Source organism: Cyprinodon variegatus, unplaced genomic scaffold (assembly GCF_000732505.1).
Source record: "Cyprinodon variegatus isolate N-32 unplaced genomic scaffold, C_variegatus-1.0 Scaffold127, whole genome shotgun sequence".
NCBI lineage: Eukaryota > Metazoa > Chordata > Actinopteri > Cyprinodontiformes > Cyprinodontidae > Cyprinodon > Cyprinodon variegatus.
Window position 1 is genome coordinate 522,551 of NW_015150580.1, and position 25,591 is coordinate 548,141.

General features: G+C 37.2%; 2 protein-coding genes across 2 annotated transcripts in view; one reads left to right on the plus strand and one right to left on the minus strand.

Moving 5' to 3' along the window:
• The window catches only part of fam196a (family with sequence similarity 196 member A), a 41,188-nt gene extending 36,529 nt beyond the window's left edge, over positions 1–4,659 (minus strand). The window contains exon 1 of the mRNA XM_015375926.1: positions 4,470–4,659. The gene's annotated coding sequence lies outside the window, so the exon portion shown is untranslated. The remainder of the gene's footprint in view (positions 1–4,469) is intronic.
• dock1 (dedicator of cytokinesis 1) overlaps positions 1–25,591 on the plus strand; it is a 255,571-nt gene that overhangs the window by 137,154 nt on the left and 92,826 nt on the right. The window contains exon 28 of the mRNA XM_015375901.1: positions 20,505–20,606. Coding sequence (XP_015231387.1) covers positions 20,505–20,606 — 102 coding nt within the window. The remainder of the gene's footprint in view (positions 1–20,504; positions 20,607–25,591) is intronic.

The following is a 25,591-nucleotide window of genomic DNA, read 5'->3' on the forward strand; positions in this document are numbered from 1 at the left end:
TTTGACATATTTACTGCTCTAAGTGGGTTTCTCTTTCAGCTAAAGGCATCTTTAAGAGTCTCTATACTCCATTTAACTATTAATCTTAATTACTGCATTAGTTGACTATTATTTAATTAATCGATCTTTCCGATGAAGTGTTCCAGCCCTAGTTTAGATGATCAAAAGGGCAACGCTGAAGTCATTTTAATTGCATCTGTGTGACAAGGTTATGTAATCTTAGATGTATGAGATTTTTGTAGTTTTGCCTATAGATCAAACACACGTCTTTGCTTAATGATTAACATGTTGGCTCCAAAGATATTGACCCTGCACTCTTTTCTTCACCTGCTGGGATCAATAGCTTGTGTCAAAGAATAGCCTCTGAGCTGTTAATAAAACCGTCCACTTCATTCCCAAAACATGCAGCAGCACAGAAAATTTGACAAACGTGCTTCTTTTATCAAATATACTGTAGTTTAATATTCAGGTCATTGATTTATAAATTTATTTAAAAGTTGCTACCGGTTCCCTGCTCCCCAACACCATATCCTTTCCTTCCTCCATTTCATCCTGTCATTTTTCTTTCCTTATGATTGTAATGGCTTTTCCAATTTAAGCCAAAATATTTAATTCTTCTCTCTTAACACACCATATATGCCTCCATTGCAATACAGATGTGCATTATGTTGTGCTAAGCAATCCTAGCATTTGTGGTGAAAGGAGTCTTTGACCTCTTTACAAAATAATGTAAACTATAACCTGTCTTGAAGTCTATCAGAATAAGTAAGCTTCACTGCTGCTAAATAATTGTATTAATGATTGCTGTTATAATAAGCGTTTCTAACTAGTTAACTGTTACGTTGAGTTCAATGCACAAACTAAATAATGCAAAAGTACAGACATCCACTAAATTAAGCTTGTTGCACAGATTATTGCCCCATTTACACTACCCTCTGAAACCGATCCGTACCCAGTTTGGACTGAGCTTGGATCAGTCAACGTGCCGAGCTTGGTTCTTACGATCGTTTACACATCACGCTAGCATGGTTCCTCGCCTCCTAGTGATGATCTACTGTACTACAGCTCTCTAGGATTGAAGGAGAGAGTCAAGCAAATCAAAAAGATGGTGTCCATAACATTCAAGAAGTTATGTGTGGTTATGATTGTGATATTTCGTTGTTTTCGGGATTCAGGCGAATAAGGCATTCTCGGCGTCGCAGCATGCTCTTTTGAAACCATTTTATAAAGTGTAGTGTTGAGAAGATTTCGATTGTTTTTTACAGTTCTTCTCTTGTTTTATGGCAGTTGGCAAGCAACTTATGTGTATTACCGCAAATACTGGGACCTGACTGTAAAGAGAGGATACGATCTGCTCTATATATTATATTCTTAGGACAAATCTATTAGTAAAATTCTGTTTATAATGGTATTCATCTCTATATTTATTCAGTAGAAACCCATGTCCTGTATTTATGCAACCATTATTTATCCTGCACTTGCTGCTATTGCACTTCTGGTTAGACCTAAGCTGCATTTCATGGCCTTATACCTCTACCTGTGTAATGACAATAAAGTTGAATCTAATAAAATATGTTCTTTGTTATCAGAAGAACCGAGCCACAGCTGCCCTACTGTTGAACTAGTTGTAGATTTAGCACGGTTCAGATGTGTCTGGCATGGTCCGGTTCAGTTGTGTTCCGTATACACTCAACAGTTATCTCGGTTACTGTGCCCACTGTCGGCATGGTTTAAGAAGGGTAGTGCAAATGGGACATATGGTACCTCTTTAGGTATTCTTGCCTAACACAGTTAGAGAAAATTGCCATCACTCTGACATCTCTTTCAATGTATTGTAAACATAAGGAAAAAAATGATGCGTTTTTAAAACCTTATCTTTTTTCCTAAACCTCATTTTATGTTTAGCACAGTCATCCCGTCTAAACCTAGCAGACATTTAACAAATATGTTGGCCACATCAAACTTTGGGTAAATATACTTATTTAACACAATGTGAGAGTAAAACAGAGATTAAGCGACTTTGAAAATACTTTCAGTTGCTCTGAAACACTGGATTTGCAGGCTAGAGGCAAAATACCTATTCACATTTATGGATATTACTTCTCATCTTAGAAAGCAGTTAAGGTTCATTATTTTTGGTCAGGTGTGTTGGTCTTACTTTGTCTTTAAAAATATATTTTTTGACTTATCCAAACTTGAATAAATGTCGTCTAATTTAAAGATGTAAATTCCACGGATACTCCTCATCTGCCTCGGGGCAATTTGTAGACCCAGCTGGTTGGGCCCCTACCACGAAGCAGAGCGAAACACATGCTTTACACTCTCAGCTCACACTAACACACTGGTGAGATCAGGCGTGAATATGTACGACATCAGTCACAAAAATCCACACAAACACACACTCCCTCCTCGGCAGCCCATATGAACGTTTCACCTGAGCTGCGTGGTCCTCCCTTGGATAAAAAAAAAAACTGACTCTTAATTAATAATCCTATTAGCACATGAAAGGCAACATCTGGCTTGTTCCAGAAGCAGTCATTCTTTCATAGGGCAGTAATTTGTTTTCTGGATGAATGAGTATCCGTCCCGGCGAGGATGAGGCCATGGGAGGTGAAGCTTCACTTCAACCTTCATTTGGACAGTTTTCCCAGGCGGATTTTAAAAGCTCTTCTTACAGATGTGTGAAAAAGTCTTTGCCTATTTGCAGATTTCTTCTGATTTAGCTTTTATTTTTTTTTTATTATTTTATTCTGGATTTTAAATCCTCAGCCAAATTTATCTACGTTATTTATAAAAAAAAAAAAAGAGCAAAAGAAAGCAAACTTGTTATAAAACGTTGATTTCTCTTTTCAAATCAGGTTTTGTGGGGAAATAAATTATAAAACTCTAAAGGAATTTGTTGCATTGGGTGAATTAGCTTACAGCAAGTCTTTTACATAGCGAAACTGGAACTTTAACCCATAATATTTGTTTGGCCTCCGTGCAAGAATGGGTTGTTAAAGGTCAGGCATTCACTGGTGAATGCAGTGTAACAATACTGCAATGTAACCCAACTGTCCTTGAACTCCAGATCAGCCCCAGCCCCATAGCATGGCACTACCACCACCAAGCTTCACTGTCTGTATATTGTTTCTGGTATTCTGTTTATTTTACATCCAATATGTGGGGCACACTTTCCAAAAAGTTCCACTTTTGTCATATTAAAACAAATTAATAAATTCGGAAATTATCCTGATGATTTTTGTTAAATTTTTGGCCAGTTTCATTTTTATTGCTGAACCATGAACACTGACTGTAACTAAGGCGAGGGAAGTCTGCTGTGTCAAGATGTTCTATGTTTCCTCCTGAAGGAATCATTGATGCACTCTAGAAGTAATTATGGGAGTTGTTCCGAGGAAAGTTCACCACTGTTCACTGTTCAGACATTGGTTATGCAAACCTTTCCAAGCTCATAGATGTTGTGACTTTAACACCTAATCTTGAATTTCTTTCAGCCATGGTCATGTTTCCTATTTTCGTTTCTATTTTTTTTTACCTACTTTATATTTGAGGACAGGTTTAACTCTCATTGTAAAGGTCTGTCAGTAATCTGTGCTGAGTGTGAAGCTGAACCAGTAGCACAAGGATCTGTAGCCTTTCCTGCTCAGTTTCTCAGGCACAAAATATTGGTGCACATCTCATTTGCCTTCCACCTTTTTAAAAAAAAAAGTCTTACGTTTTTTGAATGTGAAATAGAGCAGAGGGTTATTGACGCTATCAGAGTAATGATGAGAGCCATGTTTGAAAGAGAGACAAGGCGACAGATAGGAGGAGAGTTGAGAGGATGATTGTGGCTCTTGCTGGTTTTGTTGTGTGGCAATTGAAGGACAATGGACACGTGAAGCTTTTCTCTTCATCATCCCTCGCCACACATCTGCAAACCCCACCTATTTCTGATCCATAGGAAGGTGCCTGTATTCTATTTTAAATGCAGCTCTCATAACCTTTTTTGTTCGCTGCACAAAACTGTGGCCTTCATTTACAGTATAAGGTATATGTTTTGCTGGTTTGGCAGTTTATTTAGGAATTCCTGTTTTTATCTGTTCAGCTGATTCAGTCAAGTTCACAATATGATTAAAAATCTACTTCGATACAAGTAGGCTGACCTCAAGTATTTTTTTGAAAATTCTACGAATTAAATACATTTCCCTAAGCGTCTTTTCAAAATTAACCCTAGCTTGAAATCTAAGATGTACTTCTCTCTTCTGCACACATATTGGTTGTTTTTTCTTTTATCAGATGACTTTAAGAGGAAATCTTCTGTAAATATATTCCTTGGTACCTATTCGAGACTTCCTCCCTCCCAGCTTTTCGATTTCCTTGGATTTCTCCACCATCCAGATGTTGCTTGAGCAGACTTTCCTTTCTTGCGTTTGTAGGAATGAGTGATGAAACATGAGAGCAGATGAGACCAAAGAGCAGCAACTCACCTCAGACTGTGAGATGCTGACGTAAAAGATGTGATAGCCTAGATCCCCACTTGCGCTGATGCATGCCCGTTTCCCTTCAGAGGATTAGAGACGAGCTGGAAGCAGAGGCTTTTCCATGGCAGAAGTTGAGAGGGCGTGAAGGCATGCAGAGCAGCGGCTGCAGCTGTTGGGAGTAGTTGTCCCACATCCGCGTCCTCTGATCCTGTGGCGTCCGGACTGAGTCAACACTCCCCCCCACCCCCCACCCCCCCTCTCACGGTGTCAATTGCTTTCACTCAATCACGCCTGTATGCATGCACACTCACACTCACCCCCTCTCACACACACACACACACGCACACACTCACACATAGAGCTGCGCACGCTGTAGCAGAACTCCGGACACCTCAGTGACGGATCCCACGCAGACAGAATATCCCCATCATGCCGCCGCAGTTCCACTCTCTTGCTTTCTCCTCTGTTTCTGTTGTGTGTGTCTGAGTGTGGATGAAGGTGGGTGAGAGAGAGAGAGGGAGAGAGAGGGAGAGATTAAGTGAAAGGGGGAGGGAGAATGGAAAGCAGAGTTGAAGGGAGGAGTTAGGGTGGTAATGTAGAGATTCAAGGTTTGGCTACATCTGGCAGTTTCCTAAACTTCTCAGCGCTCACAAATACTTCAGTTCATCATAGTTTTTATTTGATTTCCAAACTTGCTCTTTGTCTCTGCGTCTTCCCAACAAAAGCGACAGCAGATGTCTTCCTGACATGCCGGTTTGTTTGCACACCTGTTTCCTTAATTCTGCTGTTGCATTACATCTCCATAGAGCCGTGCTTGTCAGGTGTGATCAGTCTTAAGAGTGTCATGACAACACGGTTCACCTTCTGCCATCGCAGTTTTTCCTCTTCATCAGAGCTCTTCTCCTTCCGTGTGGGAAGATGATTCCATCTGCTTGTCCCTCGCTCTCTGGAGCTTGTTTGCCTGATCTCCTCTCAGCTATTTATCCATCTGCCTTAGGCGAAGCAATAGTTAACGCCTGTTTGTGCACCAGGAAATCTGTTTTTCTTTGCAAAACTAATTAGATGTGCGGAATACGAGGAATGGAAGAGATAAGCAACTGGGTTCCTTTAGAGGAAATTTCAAAAAAATTCCAGATGTTTTAAAAGTGGTGGAGAATGTTGAGAATATTGTTATCTCTAGATTAAATTTCCTATTATGTGATTCTAAACTTTGGACATTTTCATCTATCACGCTTTTCATTCATCTTTGATCTGATGATCTATCCATCTGTCCAACCCTTCCTTGTTCTTCTCACCAACCTTCCATTTATCCAATAGTCCATTCATTGGAGATTGGCTTTTTTTCAGTGTAGTCCTGTTTCTCTGACTGTGACTGGCTGGATGTGCTCTCTTTATCCTCTGACATGGGAGCTGGCTTGGAGTTTGTCTGCCTGGCTGTGTGTTTCCCTGGATGGGGCTGCCTGTGGAGCTGGTTGACAGTTGCCTTTTGTATCTCTGCTTCTTTTTGTATCTCTGCTTCTGCCTCCTTGAACCCCAGTCGGCCTCGGCAGATGGCCACTGACACTGAGCCTGGTTCTGCTGGAGGTTTATTCCTGTTAAAAGGGAGTATTTCCTCTCCACTGTCGTTACAAGCATGTTTGGTGTAAGGCATTGCCTTCGAGTCAATGAGTAGATGCAGTCAGCTGGTTTTCCTTAGATGGAAAACTTTTTATCATTTTTATTGTATGATCTGGTTGAATTGTAAAGTGCCTTGAGATGACATGTGTTGTGAATTGGCGCTATATAAATGAACTGAATTGAATTTATCCGCCTGACCCCCATCCAAATCCTGATAACCCACAACCAGCCCAGAACAATCACACAGAACTTAGGCCAACATTTAAGAAGCACCACATTGTGATTCAAGCCCTCACTTAAACACTCCCACCCCAGCGTGATGAGCCTGTTTATCCCGTCCTCTAATCCTACGACAGAGTCCAAGGTTGTCCCCTGCCGAGCCAAGGTGAAGAGGCAGGGGAAAAAAGTCTTGGTCCTATACAAAACTAGAGCTCTTTGGAAATATCTTCAATGAATTGCTATGTTTTTTTTTTTTTATCTTTTAGAAAGAAGATAAGAACGTTGAAAAATTAAAGTTAGTTATTGTTTGAATTTTACAATAAAAGACCAGAATATGAACCCTAAAGCAGAAGTAGAGAGAATTCCCTTTGCAAAATCCTGATCCTGTAGGAGTGGATCTGTGCAAAAGCAGCCGACTCCTTTAGAGACAGAGCTGTATTTCTGTGTTGGGGAAAACCCAGGCTCTGCTGGAAGCCTCAGGTCTCATGGTAATGAGCCGCAGCTCTACAGACAGCAGCTGCTGCACAGTGTATGCGTCGGTATGTGTGAACAACTTCATAAAGTTTTTATTTAACAGCACAGGGGGAGCTTTGTCTCATTTTCTGTTTTCTTAGTTACAGGGGGAAAAAACTATAATTTTTAATAGAATTTAAGTAAAGCTCTTTCTAATTGTATCTTAAATGGGTATCAAAAGTCCTAAATATAACTGAAAAATAACAGGGACTATATATCTTGATTGTTGTAAATGAACTGCAGCGAAATATAAAGAGAACATAACATTTTGGAAGTTTTTTCGCATTTCACTCCTTTATGTTTTAAATTCATCGTGAATCTCTTCAACTTATCTTTAACCAACTGCAGCACTCGTAAAAGCTTTCAAGATAAAAAAAAATATATATATATATATTCCTGCATTATTGTGTACCAGGTGCCAAACAGCACGGCACACTTGTTATAGAGTGCTTGCTCTTTTTCAGACTGACAATAACATGTCTAGCTCAAAGCTTTGTTATTGCACTGCCAAGCTGCTAGAGGCTGTAATTTCAGCACAGGAGAAAGCCGAATAATTTCAGCAATAATGTCACAGTGAACAATGTCAACGTTTAGGTCTTGTACTAGATTTAACGATAGCTTGATGTCACTTGTAATGACTGTAAGTTGCTTACATTAGTAGATTTCCTGTGTTTTATTTCAGCTCCTGCCTGGAAAATAATGGTCTTTATAGTCGACCAGTAACTAATTGTCTTTTTAGTTCTATAGACATTTCCATAAATGTTGGGGGGAGTGGCGGCCTAGTAGTTAGGGCATAGAGCTTGGACTCCTGAGGTTCTGAGTTCGAGACTCATTCCCACAGACTGCCACTCTGAGTCCCTAAGCAAGACCCTTAATCCCACACTGCTCCCTGGTCGCCACACAATGGCAGCCCACTGCTCCCCAAGGGGATGGGATAAATGCGGAGGTAAATTTCTCCAATGTGAGATCAATAAAGTTGAGTTAATTAACATAGATAATTAAACACTTTTTATGGTAGTCAACTATCTCTTTTAGGACACTCTACTTTTATATTTAACTATTTATTGTCACAACATTTATAATGGTATCCAAACAGAAAAGCTAGATTCCAATCTAGCAATTTGCTTCATGCAAATATTTAGTGTCCTGGATGAATGAAGCTGTCAGTTGATTCTAGCTTTGTGTCGCAGCGGCACTAACAGAGAAAGGAAAAGAGCTCTTTTGTGTGTGTATGGGTTTGAGATAGAGTGAGTGAACTTAGAGGCTGTATGATGTGTCTGGTGTGCGGCAGCACTGCCCTAGCAAGTCTCTGCTACTGAAGGAAATCTATAATGTGTCCACCAGAAATGTCAAAGGTAAAGTGTCCCTTTCTGCTCCAGTCTTAAAGGTATTTTCATTTAAAATGCATCAAAGAGGAGTATTTGAAAGCTTGAAAAATATTGTATAGAACATTCTGCTTATTTAAATGTGAATCTATGCAATAGCTTAAACAAATTAATGCATACATTTTTTTTAAAATATGAATTGAAATAAGCAAACGGACAATTTGTTTTGGCTTCTCTTTTTTTTGCCAAAAAGGACAACAATAATCTGAAACCAAATTTTGCTGGATTCTTCAAATCTGATGGATTATATCTCCATCTACTTAGCAAACCAAGACAGTGAAATTCAATCCAACTGGATGTCAAGTGTCTTTGAAAAACAAAAGCTTTAAGTACTGTCANCTGCTCTTCTGATTACCATATTTCTCGCCAAGCCAGTTCTGGGGCCTCGTACAAAAAGGAGTGCTCTGGTTACATACTAGATGTAAGCAGCACCAAGAAATTTCAAAACTTCAGAGGGACAAAAGAAGTTGGATGCATACAACAATCCATACACCTGTTATTGCAGACCAAGGCATACATGTATATTCACCCATTCCTTCCTCACTCGTAAATATATATGTAAATCAATATATATACCTGGAAGCATCTCCCAATGGCAAAGATGCAGGCAGATGTACTTGGTCAACACACTTCAGGGAGATTGGTTAAAGCCGACCAACAACTTATTGAATGAAATCGATAAACAAACTGACTTAAATATAAGTCTGTCAGCTTGTACCTGTTTTTTTTTTTTTTTTTTTTTAATAATCAATTTCAAATAATGGCTCTGGGTTTAGCTTCATTGTTGATTGTTCTTCATCACCGTAATCTTTAAAAAATCATTAAGAAATGAAGATGAACCCCATTTTTCTATTACAAATTCCATCACCACACAAACATGAGAAGTACACTGAATGGTTATGTAAGAAAGAAAGGCCCTGCCTTTCAAATGCAACCATTATTTACAATTATTGTTATTATTATAGTTGTTATACAGGACTGAGTCAGTCCAACCAAAATGTGTGATTCTCTACATTTGTGAAACACCTTTGGGTGTTACAAACACCTTTCTAATGAAAATACCTTCCATTTATAAAGGTTGATGTGACATTTGCAGATTGTGTCTCTTATCACTCGTATTACGTACCCTTTTGACAGCCAGAAAAAAAGACCATAGTGCATACATGGCTTTTCTGCTTTAAAGACCCCATAATCCTACACTGCATCAGTGTCACAAGCATATGCCCAAACAAACACCGTTTTGTTACCCTCCACTTTCTCCCTCTCCTAAAACGCATCCACTAATGGCAGAGGGATGCCAGTAAAGATCAGCTATTAATACTAGATTTATTTATTTGATATATATATATATATATATATATATATATATATATATATATATATATACATGTTAAAAAGATAACCAACATTGGCCAATAACATGACATTGTTGATATCAATAATTAGTGTTATATTTTTATTATAGTTTTTAAATTTACTTTAATTTGTTCTTGTTCTNAAAGGAGTGCTCTGGTTACATACTAGATGTAAGCAGCACCAAGAAATTTCAAAACTTCAGAGGGACAAAAGAAGTTGGATGCATACAACAATCCATACACCTGTTATTGCAGACCAAGGCATACATGTATATTCACCCATTCCTTCCTCACTCGTAAATATATATGTAAATCAATATATATACCTGGAAGCATCTCCCAATGGCAAAGATGCAGGCAGATGTACTTGGTCAACACACTTCAGGGAGATTGGTTAAAGCCGACCAACAACTTATTGAATGAAATCGATAAACAAACTGACTTAAATATAAGTCTGTCAGCTTGTACCTGTTTTTTTTTTTTTTTTTTTTTAATAATCAATTTCAAATAATGGCTCTGGGTTTAGCTTCATTGTTGATTGTTCTTCATCACCGTAATCTTTAAAAAATCATTAAGAAATGAAGATGAACCCCATTTTTCTATTACAAATTCCATCACCACACAAACATGAGAAGTACACTGAATGGTTATGTAAGAAAGAAAGGCCCTGCCTTTCAAATGCAACCATTATTTACAATTATTGTTATTATTATAGTTGTTATACAGGACTGAGTCAATCCAACCAAAATGTGTGATTCTCTACATTTGTGAAACACCTTTGGGCATTACAAACACCTTTCTAATGAAAATACCTTCCATTTATAAAGGTTGATGTGACATTTGCAGATTGTGTCTCTTATCACTCGTATTACGTACCCTTTTGACAGCCAGAAAAAAAAAGACCATAGTGCATACATGGCTTTTCTTCTTTAAAGACCCCATAATCCTACACTGCATCAGTGTCACAAGCATATGCCCAAACAAACACCATTTTGTTACCCTCCACTTTCTCCCTCTCCTAAAACGCATCCACTAATGGCAGAGGGATGCCAGTAAAGATCAGCTATTAATACTAGATGTATTTAGTAGATATATATATGTTAAAAAGATACCCAACATTGGCCAATAACATGACATTGTTGATATCAATAATTACTGTTATATTTTTATTATAGTTTTTAAATTTACTTTAATTTGTTCTTGTTCTCTGTTTGATTAATATCACTTGATGAAGCATTTTCTAACATTCTGAACTAAAAAAAATTGCAAGAAAGGTTTGTATATTTGTGCCGATATCATATTAGGTCAATATTGGTATCAGGCAATACTCAAAGCTTTGATATTGTTCCCAGTTGAAACACCTATACATAATGAACTCTAAAGGTTTTCATTTACAAAGTATAAGATTGAAAACCACAAACATGTTTTAGCAAAAAAATACGTCAATTACACTTGATTGTTGTTTGCATTATTCTTCATGATACTTTGTGCATCTTTGGGGATAAAATCCCCTCAGAATATTTTTAGAAACAGAGTTTTTCCTGTTTACAAGAGTAATACGATATTGATTAAAAGAGATTAAAACAATGTTGTTTTTCTATTTTTTGTTGTTTTATTTAGGTAAGTACCTATGCAGTGTAATTTTATTTAATATTGTGTCCTTTTTGGGTGTCAGACTAAAAGAAAATACTAATAATTTGTTTTGTCTAAGTATAAGTAGTATACTACTTGCACACAAATAGCCCAGTCAAAGAATAGAAAAGAAAGCAAAAACAGTGTGGAGCACTTCTCACACTGCCTTGTGAAATAGAGGTAGAGCTGACATGTACAATACACTGCACTTGGCCACTTGTGCATGATTCAGCAAACCCACTTGGCTCTAACATGCAGCCAGCAGGAAGGCAGGGGGAGTCCTCTTTACTTTGCATTGAGAGGGAAACTAGTCAGAGACCAGGTAAAATCATCCACATGCTGTTTGCTTTTCCAGCAGTAGTCTTATTCATTCATTCTCATGTCCAACTATACTTTTTGATATGGATCTATTCCTGACATCTTGTGACATAGGGAAGCTTGAGAAGGCATTTTTACACCTTCATGAATACATGTATTATTTATATTTCAGCAAAAACATTGCTTTCAAGCAAAGTCAAGATGAAAAACACTTATTGACAGAAAAAATATATATATTTAGCATCAAGTGAGGAGCTTTGACTAGAGGAGGAAAGTTACTGACTGATGTCCAATCAGGGTAGCAAATTTGGTGGATCTACTAGAACATTTGAGGGGACAGCACTGTTAGAATATTGTGATACAACGATTTCTGCTAATTAAATAAAGGTATTTAAAGGTAAAGACAAAAGTCCAAATTAAAAGTTTTACCCCCTTAACCATTTAGCATGAGTTAATTAGTGGATATTTGGACTGGGTTTCTATTTGTTAAATATAGGTGGCAGAGCTTGACACCTACTGTCCCTTTTTGACTCTTTGAATTTATATATTTGCCACTTTTGAGGTTTGTAGCCCAATTTACACTACCCCTCTGAAAAACCAATCCGTGCCGAGTTCGGACAATGCTAGCTGGCACGGTTCCTCGCGTTCTAGTGATGATCTAAGGTACTACTGCTCTCTAGAGGGAATCAAGGAAACATAACATCCTGGAAGTTTGGTTATGATTGTGATATTTTGTTGTTTGTGGAGAGTCAGGCGAAGAAGGCAGCCTTCGGTGAATTCTCTTGACAGTTGGCTTTTGAGAAGTTGATACGACAAATGATAGTCTAATCAGAGCTTACAGACGCAGGAAAAAAAATCACAGGTGTTAAGGTTCATCACACTGCTAAGCAGAATCATCATTGAAAATCGTGTGGCATGGTAAGGAAGCATGTATTTTTATGAATGTCTGAAGTTTCTTGATTACAGTGGCTTACTGTAAGGAGATGATGTGGTCTGCTCATGTGTTCTTTGTCATCCGAGAACCGTGCCAGAACTGAACCGCACTAAGCCCTACTGTTAAACTATTCTAGTTTAGCGAGGTTTGGTTGTGTCTGATGCTGTCTGGTTCAGTTTTGCGTACCAGTTGCACTCAACAGTCATCTCGGTCTCCATGATCAGATCCATCTCTGCACAGTTTCCAGAAGATAGTGTAAATGGGTCTTATTTATGGTGCTGTTAACAATGTCATCATGAAAGCATTGTTTTGTCATTCAAATATTTCAGTAAAATAGCCTGATGCTTTTCCCTGGGAATCCTTTTTTATGATTTCCTGTGGACATTTGATGCTCCTTTATAAGAAAAGTCTCCTCCTTCACCAAATATAACATAGCAAACAAGTGAAGCTAAAGGATTCTGTCTGTATCTAATTTTGTTTGTATTTAGCTGCTAGCTAGGTCTACCTTAGAGTGGCAAAGGAATTAAGTAAGTCATTTTGACTGGTGATGGTCATCAATCCTCATTTTATTCCATATTTTCTCGCTTTCTTGCTGGTATATTCTCGTCTAGAAATGTGTGGAGGCTCAGGTTATGGCTCACTATAGGACTGGCCTGCCATTTCCTCACTGGCTTAATTAAAGGCCTAAAACAATGAGCTGCTAATGTAAAAACCCTCCCCAGCTTGAGTAAATGTCATTTCCCCCCCTCCTCCACTGTCAGGTACTGAAGTGAGATGAATTATCAGACTTTGCCCCCTAATCAAAGATTTTTCATTTCTACTGAAATTCTGTTTCACTTGCCCTGGAGCATAAGATGGATATCAAGTCTAGGTTTGGGAAATCTACAGCTCCTAGACCGCATGATTGATATCAGAAGCAAAGCCTCCTTTGTTGTTTATCTACTGAAAAAAACTGTAGCTCTTTTGCAGCTTTATCATAGAGATATGTTAATGGCTTTTGTGACCTTTGAAGATAAGATAAACAGCACCAATTTTTCTACTCCTTATCTTGTAAATCACTTAGTTATAACTGTTTTTTTTTTTCTCCTTCACAATTTAGATTAGTTTAGTAAACTGCTCAGGCGTATTATAACATCTCTAAAGAGAAAAAAAGAAAACAAAACTCAGCTTTTCAGTCAGGTTTTACTCATGATACAGAACTAAAAATGGTTTAGATGCCACAAATCCTAGGGAGGATGTTCTTTTTCCGGGTGGATCATTTCAATGCTCCTAATTGTCAATCATTTTGGCGATATGTTTACAAAACGGTTTCCTACGTGCCCCGTTAGCTGTCTTTTTCTGCGCATACGCAAGAAAACAGTCCAGTGATTTATTTTTATTTTTATTTTTTTTACTTTTTTGGAATGACTATGACCTGGATGACTGAGAATCTTCACCAGCATAACCCTGCATCAAGATTAAGAAGTCATTGGACTAAAGTGACTTTGAGCATGAAACACCAAAGTACTGTTTTAAGTACGGTCTAGTTATTTCCACACACAATCATATTTGGGATTTATTTAGGACTGACAACAAAAGACCAATTACCCAGCAAGCATACTGCCTTGTTGATGGTCTGTGTCTCTGCCAAGCCTTTGCAGAAAGGGTTATGATAATAGAAGGGCAGCGGTGGCTCCAATGATCAGTTATAGAAAAGCATATTTGAATGTACGGCAGGTCTTAGCTTTAGGCAAGAAAAGTTTATAGCGCATCTCACTAGCAGGACAATTCAGTTCTGTACATGCAAAAAAGAAACAAAATAGGAAAACCTAGATAAATGTATTGCAGTGGCATAAAGGTAACTGAAAATAATGGGAACAATTAAAGAGAATAGAAAATAAATAAAATAAATATAAATAAATGTATAATCAAATTAGAGAAACTACAAACTTTATTAATGTTAAGATAACAGAGTAACTCTAAACATATTGGTTGGTCAAAGATTAGTGGAGCATACAAACTAAAAGTTGCTTCTCAATCTTTGGTTTTGGGTATGCTGACTAGACCTGAGGCAGAAGATGTTGGTGGCTGATTAGCTGATAACAAGTTTGTAATATATTTTGGTGTTAAACCATTCAGTTATTTATAGACTAACAGAATTAATAGTAGAATAATTTTTTTTCTGTCTAAAATATGGGAAACCAGTGTTAGAACTTTAGAACTGGAATGTGATGTGTTTCATTTTTTACATTGTAGTGAGGATGCAGGCAGCAGCATTCTAGATCAACTAGAGTTGTCTGAGTTTTTAGTCAGATCGTGAAGACAGTCTTGCAATAATCAGTTCTTTTGAATATAATGCAATGGTTCGTTTATCAAAGTTCAGCTGAGACATTCATTTTTCATCTGTTAATGTTACTTAGGTGAGATAAGGCCAACTTTGCTACTGTCTCTATGTATCTCTGAAAGTTAAGGTCTTAGTCAGTCATTACACCTAGATTTTGCACCTGATTGGGGGTTTGTAGTTGTACTTAAGCTGTGTGTTAACTTTGAAACACTCTTTCTTTGGATCAGACTTGTTTATCACAAAGGCTGAAGTCACTGACGTGGTAAAAAAAAAAAAAAAAAAAAAACCCTTTTGCAAGGCTTTGGAGGTGAATAAGACCTGCCCAGAGTATCTTAGGTACCTTCAGGCCTGCTTTCATTAGATTGTGTGGTTCCGCAAGCTCCCTCCTGCTAAGATCTACAGCATGTGTTGGGCAAGTGTGAGCGTCCAGGAAGAGAACCACCACCCAAGTCCAAGGCCTTGGTTCTTGAACATAAAGGCTGGCTTGTCCCCTTCAGGCCGTAGAAGCTTTCTTACCTTAAGCAGAGGAGTGTACGTATTTTATTGTCCTGTTGACGAGATTGGAATGTGAGGTTTATATATGGATTAGTGTGGCAGCCGTTATAATGCAGATGCTACATTAGGCTGTTGTGAATTGTGAACCTGTTGTGTGGTAAATTGTGGCGAAAAGGCAAAGCCCTCCATTTACCGGTCCTACCCTCACCTTTGCTCTTGAAATCTGGAGCTTTACCAGAAGATGAAGATCCTTGATATGAGCGACCAAAATGAGCTTTCTCCAACTCTGGCCTCCCCCAGCAGATGAGGTGACTGGAGATAGGGAAGTCTCTCTGCTGTGACTGCTGCCCCTGTGATCTGGTCTTGGATTAGCAGAAAGTGATGCCAATGAAGCATAGATTTGTTTTGGCCTTTAGCTCCGCAGCAACAGCTTGTCCAAGTTGCTCATTTGAACAGAGGTTTGACTACTGCTGTTTTTGGGCCTCGGGGAAAACATCACACAAAAGGGACATTGTTTAATTTGAATTAAATCACGTTTTGACAGGCAAAGCTTTCTTAACGAAAGCTTTGAGTAAAACATTGTGACAGCAGGAAGAAGAGCTTAGTTAATAAATGGTACGCTGCACCAGCATAAGTATATAGGCTATGCCATCTAAATACTTACCAGGTGCCAATCCAGTCAACTAAAAACTTTGGAATATGTTGGTACTGAACTGTCCATTAAGAGATTAAAAGTCTTAACTGTGTATTTGTTTTGGCACTGAGAAACCAAGACTTAGATTGAGTAAAGAGGCTCAGACTTTGTTCGAGGACACATCAAAGTTTTGAACACATATAGGTTATTTGGAGAGCAGACTGCACCGTGTTTAAATTTGAATGATACTCCGGAGTCTCTCTTGTTCTTTAAAATCAGCTGCAAAAGTAACAGTGATGCTTCCTGAAGATGATGGTGTAGGATATGTTGCTCATGTTTGCATTTTGACAGGTGTCCTTCATCAAAAAAAACAAAAAAAAAACAGCTCATGGTAACAACCTTGTGTCAAATAAATAATTTCATTTTGTGGCATTAATGGCAAATTATATCACTGCGAGAAAGATGGTGGTTCGTAAACTGTGTTCCGGCTCCAATCAAAAACAGCTGGTGAGTCATTGGGTCAGACAGAATCTGCAAAGGCTTTTTTTAGCGCCATCCTCTCATATTTCATCACAAATTCATAAAAGAGGTAATTGATGGATAGCCTGTAAATACTGTGGAATAAAGTTTTTTTCCTATCTCAAAATCTTTTTTTCCTCTCCTCAAGACGGCTTAATTTGACCTACCTTCCATCCTTTAACTCCCCCATATAAAATGAAAGAGTTGTCATGGTAACACAACTGGTGTCATTCCAGTGAGGAAAGTGGAGGGATGAGCCATGAGAGCTCTGGCTGGCCTCAGAGAGCTTATGGTTTACTCTAAACACAGCTTGTCCGTTTAATAAAAAATCACTTAAGGTGAAACAAGTGCAAAGACTGTTACATTGCTAAACTGGTAAAGCGTGAACTGGGCTGTGGAGCTAAATGTTTACATTTGCAGACATGAGCATCTGTGTATCCTGCAGCATGTCCTTCACAGTTTCTGTTGTATCGGGTTTCTGTTTTACATTTAGGTCTGAATCGTGCAGTTAAAAAAGTCTAAACTCAGGTTTTGGGAAGAAATGTTTTCTATCATTGGGTTTTGCATTTTGGAACACACATTTTAGTGTTATTTCTTGAATATTTTATATGATAAAAGCTAAACAGTATGAACTTTCAAAATTATTTGCAAGTCCAAATCTTAAAAGTGCTTGATTTGATCTGATAATCTAAATAAGAGCAATTGGGGAAAAAAATGACAATGTATTTTCCGCCATAAACTATCTTTAGGAAACTTTGATTTTAGTTGGAGCAACTTTTGTTTTTCCTTTCAACAAAGTGTTCCTGGATTAAATTGAAATAAGGAAATGTGACCTCAAATATAATATCTGACCATTTATTGATACAGTATGTTGAAGTTGTAAGATGATCCACTGTGAAAGATGGTGCTAGTAAAGTTGTGCTTTGGGGATTTTATTTTATTTTTTTCATAGTTGATGAGATAATTGATAAAGCGGAAAAGAGACAGCCCCAGATTTAATAGATAAATTCCCTTTTTCTCAGCTGCAGGTATATCATTTCTCTTTTGGCACTCTTGATTGAAAACTGCGAGTCAGCTTAAGGGGCTTACAGTCGTGTATGCTGCCTCAGAGCCTTTTTGCAAGTCCCACACCAAGACTCACAACATTTATTGTTTGCTGAGGGTGTTTTATCTTGAGGATTCGTTTACAACTAAAGGGATTCAAGGAATGTTCTTTTATGCTGCACCAAGTCAATGGCTTCTGAAGACTGTTGTTTGTGTGAAGCCCTCTGCTTATTTTATTAATGAAGTAACTGCCAAGCATGTGAATACGCTGGTCTTCCTGAAAAATCCAGTCACCCTTGCTAACTTGGGGTTATTCTTGTTTATGGGAATAAACAAAATTAATCTTTTATTCAGTGTTGGCAATAAAACCTTATTTTCCTCTTTTCTATGCTTGCTTACATGGTTACCTTTGTTCTAATTTTAATTCTTTCTGAGCTTTCAGCACTAAAGAGCTGAGAATAGCTGAGGACTACATGTCCTCATTGATGGAGGAGCCTCTCTACACTTTCAGTGCATTTCTGTATTAATTTCATATGTCTTGCTCATATTTATGTGATGCATTACAGAAAGGGGAGTGAAGTGGTTCTTTGCTTTATTTAGGAGAAGTGAAGGAAACATGCATAATGAATTAATGCTCTGTGATGTTTGGGAGATGTACTGATGGGTTTTGTGTTTTATTCACATTAATCCATAGTACAAATAAAGAGTCACCACTAGTTAGAGGAAGAGGAGCTGAGTCTCAGTCAATGATTACCTGTTGATTTTATTTTTTCGAAATCTACTAATGATGATATAGGGTCCTTTCAAACCACAAAAGTCTGGTGCACTCTGCTCAGGTGGGTAGGGGATGCAGAAAATTCTATAGCTTTGGTTGATTCAGGCTAGACTACTTTTATAATATATCAGTAATTTCTCTGCTGTAACACCTCTGAAATAATGCAGTTCCGTAGACCTTGAGTTTCACTGCAGAATCTTCTGTGTATGGTTAAAAACTGAAAAAGTTAACATTTTATCTTTATCTAAATGTTTCTTAAAATAAAGCAAGAGTGAACTTTAAAAAAAAAGGTTAATTAGTCTTAAGTGCTTGGTCCTGATTTAGCTACTAAATAAATCTAAATTTCCTTTTAAACCTACATATCTCACTAAACTGCATATGTTATATAAAAACGAAAAAGGATGTAAACCAGATGTAATAATGTAATTAATACACATATTGGTGTATTATGTGATACATTTTAGACTTCAAAATGTAATGAAACATGACATACTAAATTTTGTAATAAGTGTCTAATTTTAAAAGGTCTTTTATTTTACATCTTTATCGGCATGAGTTTTATTCAATTTTGATGCAATTGTTTCATTATGTAACTTTGGTTGCATTTTATTACATTCTAAAGTCCAAATTTTTAGTGTTTTAAGGTGCTTTCGCAATTTTCATTTTAAAGAAATGGGAGTTACACTAACAATTTCAGTGACATAACATCTTTACTACCTGCATTCTCACCTTACATGTAACTACCTTTAAATTCTGTGTCCTTTACTTTTATTTAATTATTGTTTTCTTTTGGCATGTGATTTCAGTTGTATAGGTCATCTGGCATGAATAACTGCAAAGAATACAGCCAGATTCAAAAGGGCCATTACATATGTTTGTCAACTACTAAATCCTGATTTCAATACACGCTAGGCAATATACACCTTTTTCATGACTAGTTTTAGGTTCTAATAACTAAAAAAATTTTTTTGTTTGTTTTTGTTTTTTATTTCCCTAAAGAAACTAGTAGAGTTTTTTAAGGGTTTTGTGTGCAGACATGAAATCCTTCATGACATGGCTGTTTACCAAAAAACTTAGCTGTCACTTTTATTTTGTTAAAACATAAAGAATCCTAAACTCCTCAGCCACAGATACACTACATATGGAATAAATAGATTTAACCAAAATCCCAAAACAATTATTGAACCACAATGTTTATGGAACCACCAGCTCCTTGGATTCTCTCTGATCGAACACATCAAAAACACTGCAGCCGAAAGAACCCTTTTTTCGCTTCAAAATAAAAGCCTCAACCATATATCGAAATTTCACTTTATTATTATTCAATTGTTATACAATTAGGTTCAGAACCAGGGCTAAATAATAACTTAAGCATATTTTGTCTGTTCAAGTCAAACCAACAGCACAAAAAGGGGTACTTTATGACAAACAGTAAAGTTTATAATGGTTTATTATCCTAATGGACAAAATCCTTACTGATCATAGTGTTTGATTGTTTTTATTTTTTACATCTTGGCTTCTTAATTAAATTCAGTTTTGTAACAATGTCTCTAATTATTTTTAATCTTGTAACTGTGTACAGAAAGTTTTTTAAGAACTTCTCCCACATGTTATTGTTAACAAGCATCAGAAACACATATTTAACCATTTGTTTATACGTTTAAAAATACTCCCACATCTTTTTTTTTTCTTATTAGCAATAACACCTCTTTCCTAGTTTTCTATTTCAGCCTTTTCCCCTTGTTTTTCTCTTGGTGGCTGATTATCTTGATTTTCAGCATAAATCTCATGTGTAATTACCCAAGAACGTAATTTTCTGCACAGTGCCTCATCCTAAGACAGCTACCACTCCATCTTGTTTTACTTTACTGGTCAGGAAAGACTCCTCCGCTGTAAAGCAGTGACAGGCAGACAGCAACAACCTGTTTTTCACTGGTCAGCGGCACATCAGCTTTTCTCTTTTATGGCCATCAGCTGCATATTCTACAGCCAAGACCGTGAACTGCAGCACTAAAAACAGAGCTCTTGGTATTTTACAGGCATTACAATCAGTGAAGACAAAGAGCGGGGGAGTGGAGGGCAGCAGGTTAATGAGATCACCCACTAGGTGAGGTCGCCCACCTCCTAAAACTAGGAGAGTCCAGGTCCGCGTTAAGAGTCGAATCCAATCAACTGAGCTTGTCGGAAACCATCAAAATCACAGCCACAGAGTCATTCCACCCCGCTCCTTTGATTTAAACCTGATTGTTTACTGAATGCACTTCCTCCTCATTTCCAGGGAAGCTTTGTGGCCTGCATGACTGCCATCCTGAGACAGATGGATGACTATCATTACACTCATCTGATCAGCACATTTGGCAAGATAAGAAGTGACGTGGTGGTGAGTACATGTTGTTAATGAGTCTTCCTCTTCATTCTGCATTATAAAAACATAAAGTATAACATAAACATAATAAAAAAAATCATATTCTATCTTTTCACATTGCTAAAAAATTGGAAGGTCTTTTATTTCATAAAGGTGCATCTCTGCAAGTTAAAATCCAATATAAAGTGATATTTGAACGCAAATATATATTTTTTTATTTAGTGGAAGGGTCATTGCATTAAAGTTAAGCCATAAAAATATACCCAATAAACCGTTTTTTTAGTCAGTAAAGGTATGACCTAAAATTAGGTTACTGTACGCCATAATAGTTAGCCTCAAACCTTTTGCTAATTTAGTAAGACACTTCTTGGAGTCCTCTGCTTTTCTCTAACATCAGCCTGAGGAAAGTTTCTCCTGCTCCCTAAAGGGTTCCTTGCATGTACAGCCTCTTTGACACCATGCCACAGCATCTGAATGAGATAAGCATGTGGACTTTAACTCAGCCTGGGACTGTACACGACTTCCTTTTTTAGCTACTTCTTGTTTGATTTAATGGCAAGGCAAGGCAAATTTATTTGTATAGCACAATTCAGTACAAAGACAATGCAAAGTGCTTTTCATGATTAAACATAGGAAAATAAAACAGAATCAAAGCAAGTAGGAAAAAATAATTAATAAATAAAATAAAAAATGCAGAAACAAAAAAGAACTTTAAAAACAGTTGGACTAAAGAAAATAAAAAAGTTGAACTAATGATGTAGGTTTTGGTTCATTATAATGCGGAGTCTAGTTCTTTCAGAGTTTAAATGTTTCTTCAGAAACATATTCCTGAAAAATACTTTCCAATATCTTGCAAAACTAAAACTTAAACTTTTCTGCAGCAAACCATGAAATCTCCAGCTTTATGCCACAGTTGATATAATGTTCTTTTCACTCGATGCTGTTTATTTTCCCACTAGCATATACAGTAGTAGATGTTTAAAATGTCCCCTGTCTACATGATGGGTCCTTGACTGGCTGTCTCATTCTTGGCTGAACTTGGTTAGAGACCTAGGGCCTTTCGGCTGGCTTTTGTCCTAAAGGGGCGCTTTGAAACCACTTCTACTGTACTCTATTCAATCTACATAAATCTGAGCAGTTATCATTATTCCAAGATTCCTGGGCCTGTATTCCCAAAGGTTTTCAGAATTATCTTAAAGAGCTCCCATCTCAGTCTAAAATGTCCTGCCAAAGAGTTTTGGTTAACAGTTATTCAGGTATTTGCTTAGAGGAATCCTAAGTGAAGACATGACAGAGGACTTCCTATCTTATTGATGAGGTGTTCTAGGAGCTCTGATTAGTTGATAAAAGAAACAATGTTAAACAAAATCATTTTATTTTCTTATCAAATGTACCTATTATTCTGTTAAGTTTCATGCTTAATCAGTTTGTCAATAATGGAGTTTCACCTGTTCGCATTATACTGCGATTGCTTTCCTGTATGAGATGGTTTGATTTGGCAAAGAGACGATAAAATGGAGATTAGAGGTTTAGGAAATAGCAGCATCTCTGTCCAAAGAGCTCTGGGAGGAGAATAGAGGAGCAGCGAGGTGTGAATCGGTCCCAGGATCATCGTGAAAAAAGGAGACCTTTAAAGTGCATCGCTGTCTTTTTCTTTGCGCTGCAGCCCAGAATGTGAGAAGGGCTATGTGCTGTAGTGAAACATCCGAGAGAAGAAGGGAATTTCTGGACTGAAATTGGCCCTTTGGTTCCTAAACTTTCCTTGGTTGGACTCCTTTGATTTAAGAGAAAGCTTTTGTGTCACCCTATGAGTAATCTTTTTGACAAAGTCAACTGGAGTAAAGAGTAAAATACACTATAATTCCCTTTAAGAAAGTTCAAGTTTAAAGTGTTTTTTTATTATTATTATTAACTGTTTATTTTACAGTACAACAGTTCAACATTGCCAACAATTTATACATTTGTATTACTTCTCAAAAATGGTAATTTATCCAGTTTACTTCTACCACGTGCCCCCTGCAGTTCAAAATACAAAAATACTTTTCACTTCTATTACAGCTCCCTCTGTGCATACAGAATGTATATTATACATATTAATAATATTACGTATTAATTTTTGTTTTTCTGAAATTTTTCTCAATTCTTCTCAATCATTTATTTTTATGTGTGTAAATAATATTTATTTACGTTTTTTTCCATTTGGTATTCAGTTATTCAATATTTTTCCTATTAGATATTTAAATTAAAATATGTCACTTAACAAATCCGACCACTAAATGAGTTAATTTCCACTCATGGTTATGACCAATGTCACCCTTTTCTCTGAGCAACAGGTAATCTCTTCTGAATGTCCCACAAACTTGTTTTTGTTTTTTATAGACAATATTTCCTAAAAGTTATATTGGAGGAGTTTTCTCAAAGCAGCAAAATAATGCCCTGTTTGTATCGGCATCTTTTGTGGGCATTCCTGGCAGTCATTCTGAGACTTTTATGTTTTTTATATTGTTGTATGCTACATTAAAGGAAATTTTAAAAAATATATTTTGATATAATTTTTGGGCATATCGTCCAGCTCTTCATGACTTCATGTGTCAGTTTCTGTCTATAAGTCAACTGTAAAGTTAGCAGTCTTCCCTTTTATTTTGTAGGCCACAGTATTGCCATAAGACATTTATTTAACCAGATTATCTTTTGTAACCTTATAAAATGAGATTTTGACAAACTATTTTTTTATTTTATTTAACTGTAAACCTCTACATAGCAATTAGCAGTGTGTACAATATGTTAGACTTTGATTTAGTTACAGAAATTAACTGCATTTTGACTTTTTTTGCCTATGATATGCCTTTAATTAAAAAAAAAAAATCCATGTCAAAGTATGAAATTGAATTTCTAAAAGACCTTGCCTTTAGGGTTTGTGAAAAGCAACAAAATGGATCAGTAGTTGCAGCAGTGAGAGGGTGGAGATAAATCCCAATGATTTTGGATTTCAGCTCTGAATAATCTTGCCCTCAGAGCTGCATTTCTCCACTATTTGCTGCAGGTTAGCATTCTCTTGTGACTCGACAACAACTCTAAATCTGGCAGTTCGTGAATTGGGAAGGTTACAGAGCAACAAACTGATATCAGGATTTTATTTTCAGGCACAATATTCGATTGTTTATTAATTTCATGTTTGCTGATATCCAGCTATGTGTTATAGTACACCACAGAATATTAGATTAAATATATAAGTTTCTAGTATGTTATTTACTGCATTACAAATACTTGATTAGCCTCCATTATATTTATATTATATAAAGTCATTACACTTAGACATTCCCATCATTTAGTTTTTTTTGGCAGTTAATGGAAACACCAAATTCAATGTTTCAGACAAATTTCAAATGACCTTAATTTCAAAAGGCATTTTTACCATATCAATGTTATTTAATGGTCGTTTTGCGGTCCATTTAGTCATGTGGAAGATGACTGACTTGACATATGTCCAGAGGGCAGTCATTGATACCCTCCACCAGGATTGTCTGTCTCAAAAGGTTTTAGCAATTTAAGCTGCTTGTTCACCAAATGCTGTATCCAAGCATAATGATGGGAAGTTGAATGGAGGAAGGAAATGCTGTAGAACAAGATAGACCGGTAGCAGGGAGAACCCCAGGCTCTAAAGACACATCAGGAGAAATTTAACAATTTTCTAAGCTTTACAAGGAGTGAATCTTGAGCTACTGCATCAAGAGCTGCTCTGGACAGACAAATCTGACTTATGTGTTGCTTGTGTGTTATGTGAAAGCATGAAGTGGTGAATTAGTGGTTAGAACATTGCACTTGGGAGGTTCTGAGTTCAAGCCCCACTCACTCCCACGGACTGACACTCTGGGTCCCTGAGCAAGACCCTGAACCCCACATTGCTCCCCGGGCGCCGCACAATGGCAGCCCACTGCTCCCCAAGGGGATGGGTTAAATGCAGAGAGTTAATTTTGTTGCTCTGTACTTGTGAGAGTTTAATGATAATAAAAAAGAAAGTTGAAAAAGAAAAGCATCATTGTTGAAGATTCTAGGTGCAATATCATTTGTTGGTGTTTTTCCACCTGGGTGTTCTGAAGTTAAAAGTCAAAGCAGCTACTATAGCTACCAGTAAGGTTTTAGAGCAGGTCATGCCTCCTTTATCTGACAGCTTTATCAAAATGCTGACTTCATTTTAAGGTAGGACCTGTTACCTACCTGCACTACCAAAGTACCAAATTCTGGGTAGGGTGGCCATGGTGTTGCTGTGCTTGAGGACCAGCAGAATGGTGTCACCTGAAACTTGTGTTTTTGAGAGAAGGATTAGTTAAACCAGTTACTAGATTGAAGAAAATCCCTATGAAAGAAACCTTGGCTTCCATTGTATTTCAGCAGAACCACAGCCTCCATAATACAGTACATCAAATTAATGGGGTGAGTAAGTCAAAAAGGCTTCATTGAGGGATCTGTTCATGCTCGTTGAGACCTCTCTGTGCTTTGCACTACGGAGGAAAAGACACAGTGTAAATTGGAGCTAAGGTAAAGATGAGCCTTTCTAAATATATTATGTTAGTGTCTATCAGTAGCCTGATTTTGTGTTCTCTGACCCTAGATTTAGTTTCTTTGCTTCCTTAGCTTGCCTTATTGCTTGGCCCAATGATCTAATAAAGATTCCTAATAACATTAGCGAAAGTCACTGGCCTGCCATTTGGACCTTTTCAGTCTAGACAAATTTTAAAGATTACCATTTATTTATGTTATTCTTGCTTTTGGATCTGTGTCTAAGTAAAAGGCTTCAGGCTTAGTTTTCTTTCTCCGAGATCTGTACTTGGTCTCATCAGGACATTGTCCAGAAGTGTTGTGGTTTGCTAAGCTGCAAATTTAGAAATCTTAACTATGCAGTTGTCCCCTCCACAAATGCCAAATTGTCTTGTTGTAATTTTCCTATTGTGAGGGACTAAAGGTGTCAAAGCATGAGGACACAGTTAGTTTCAAAATTA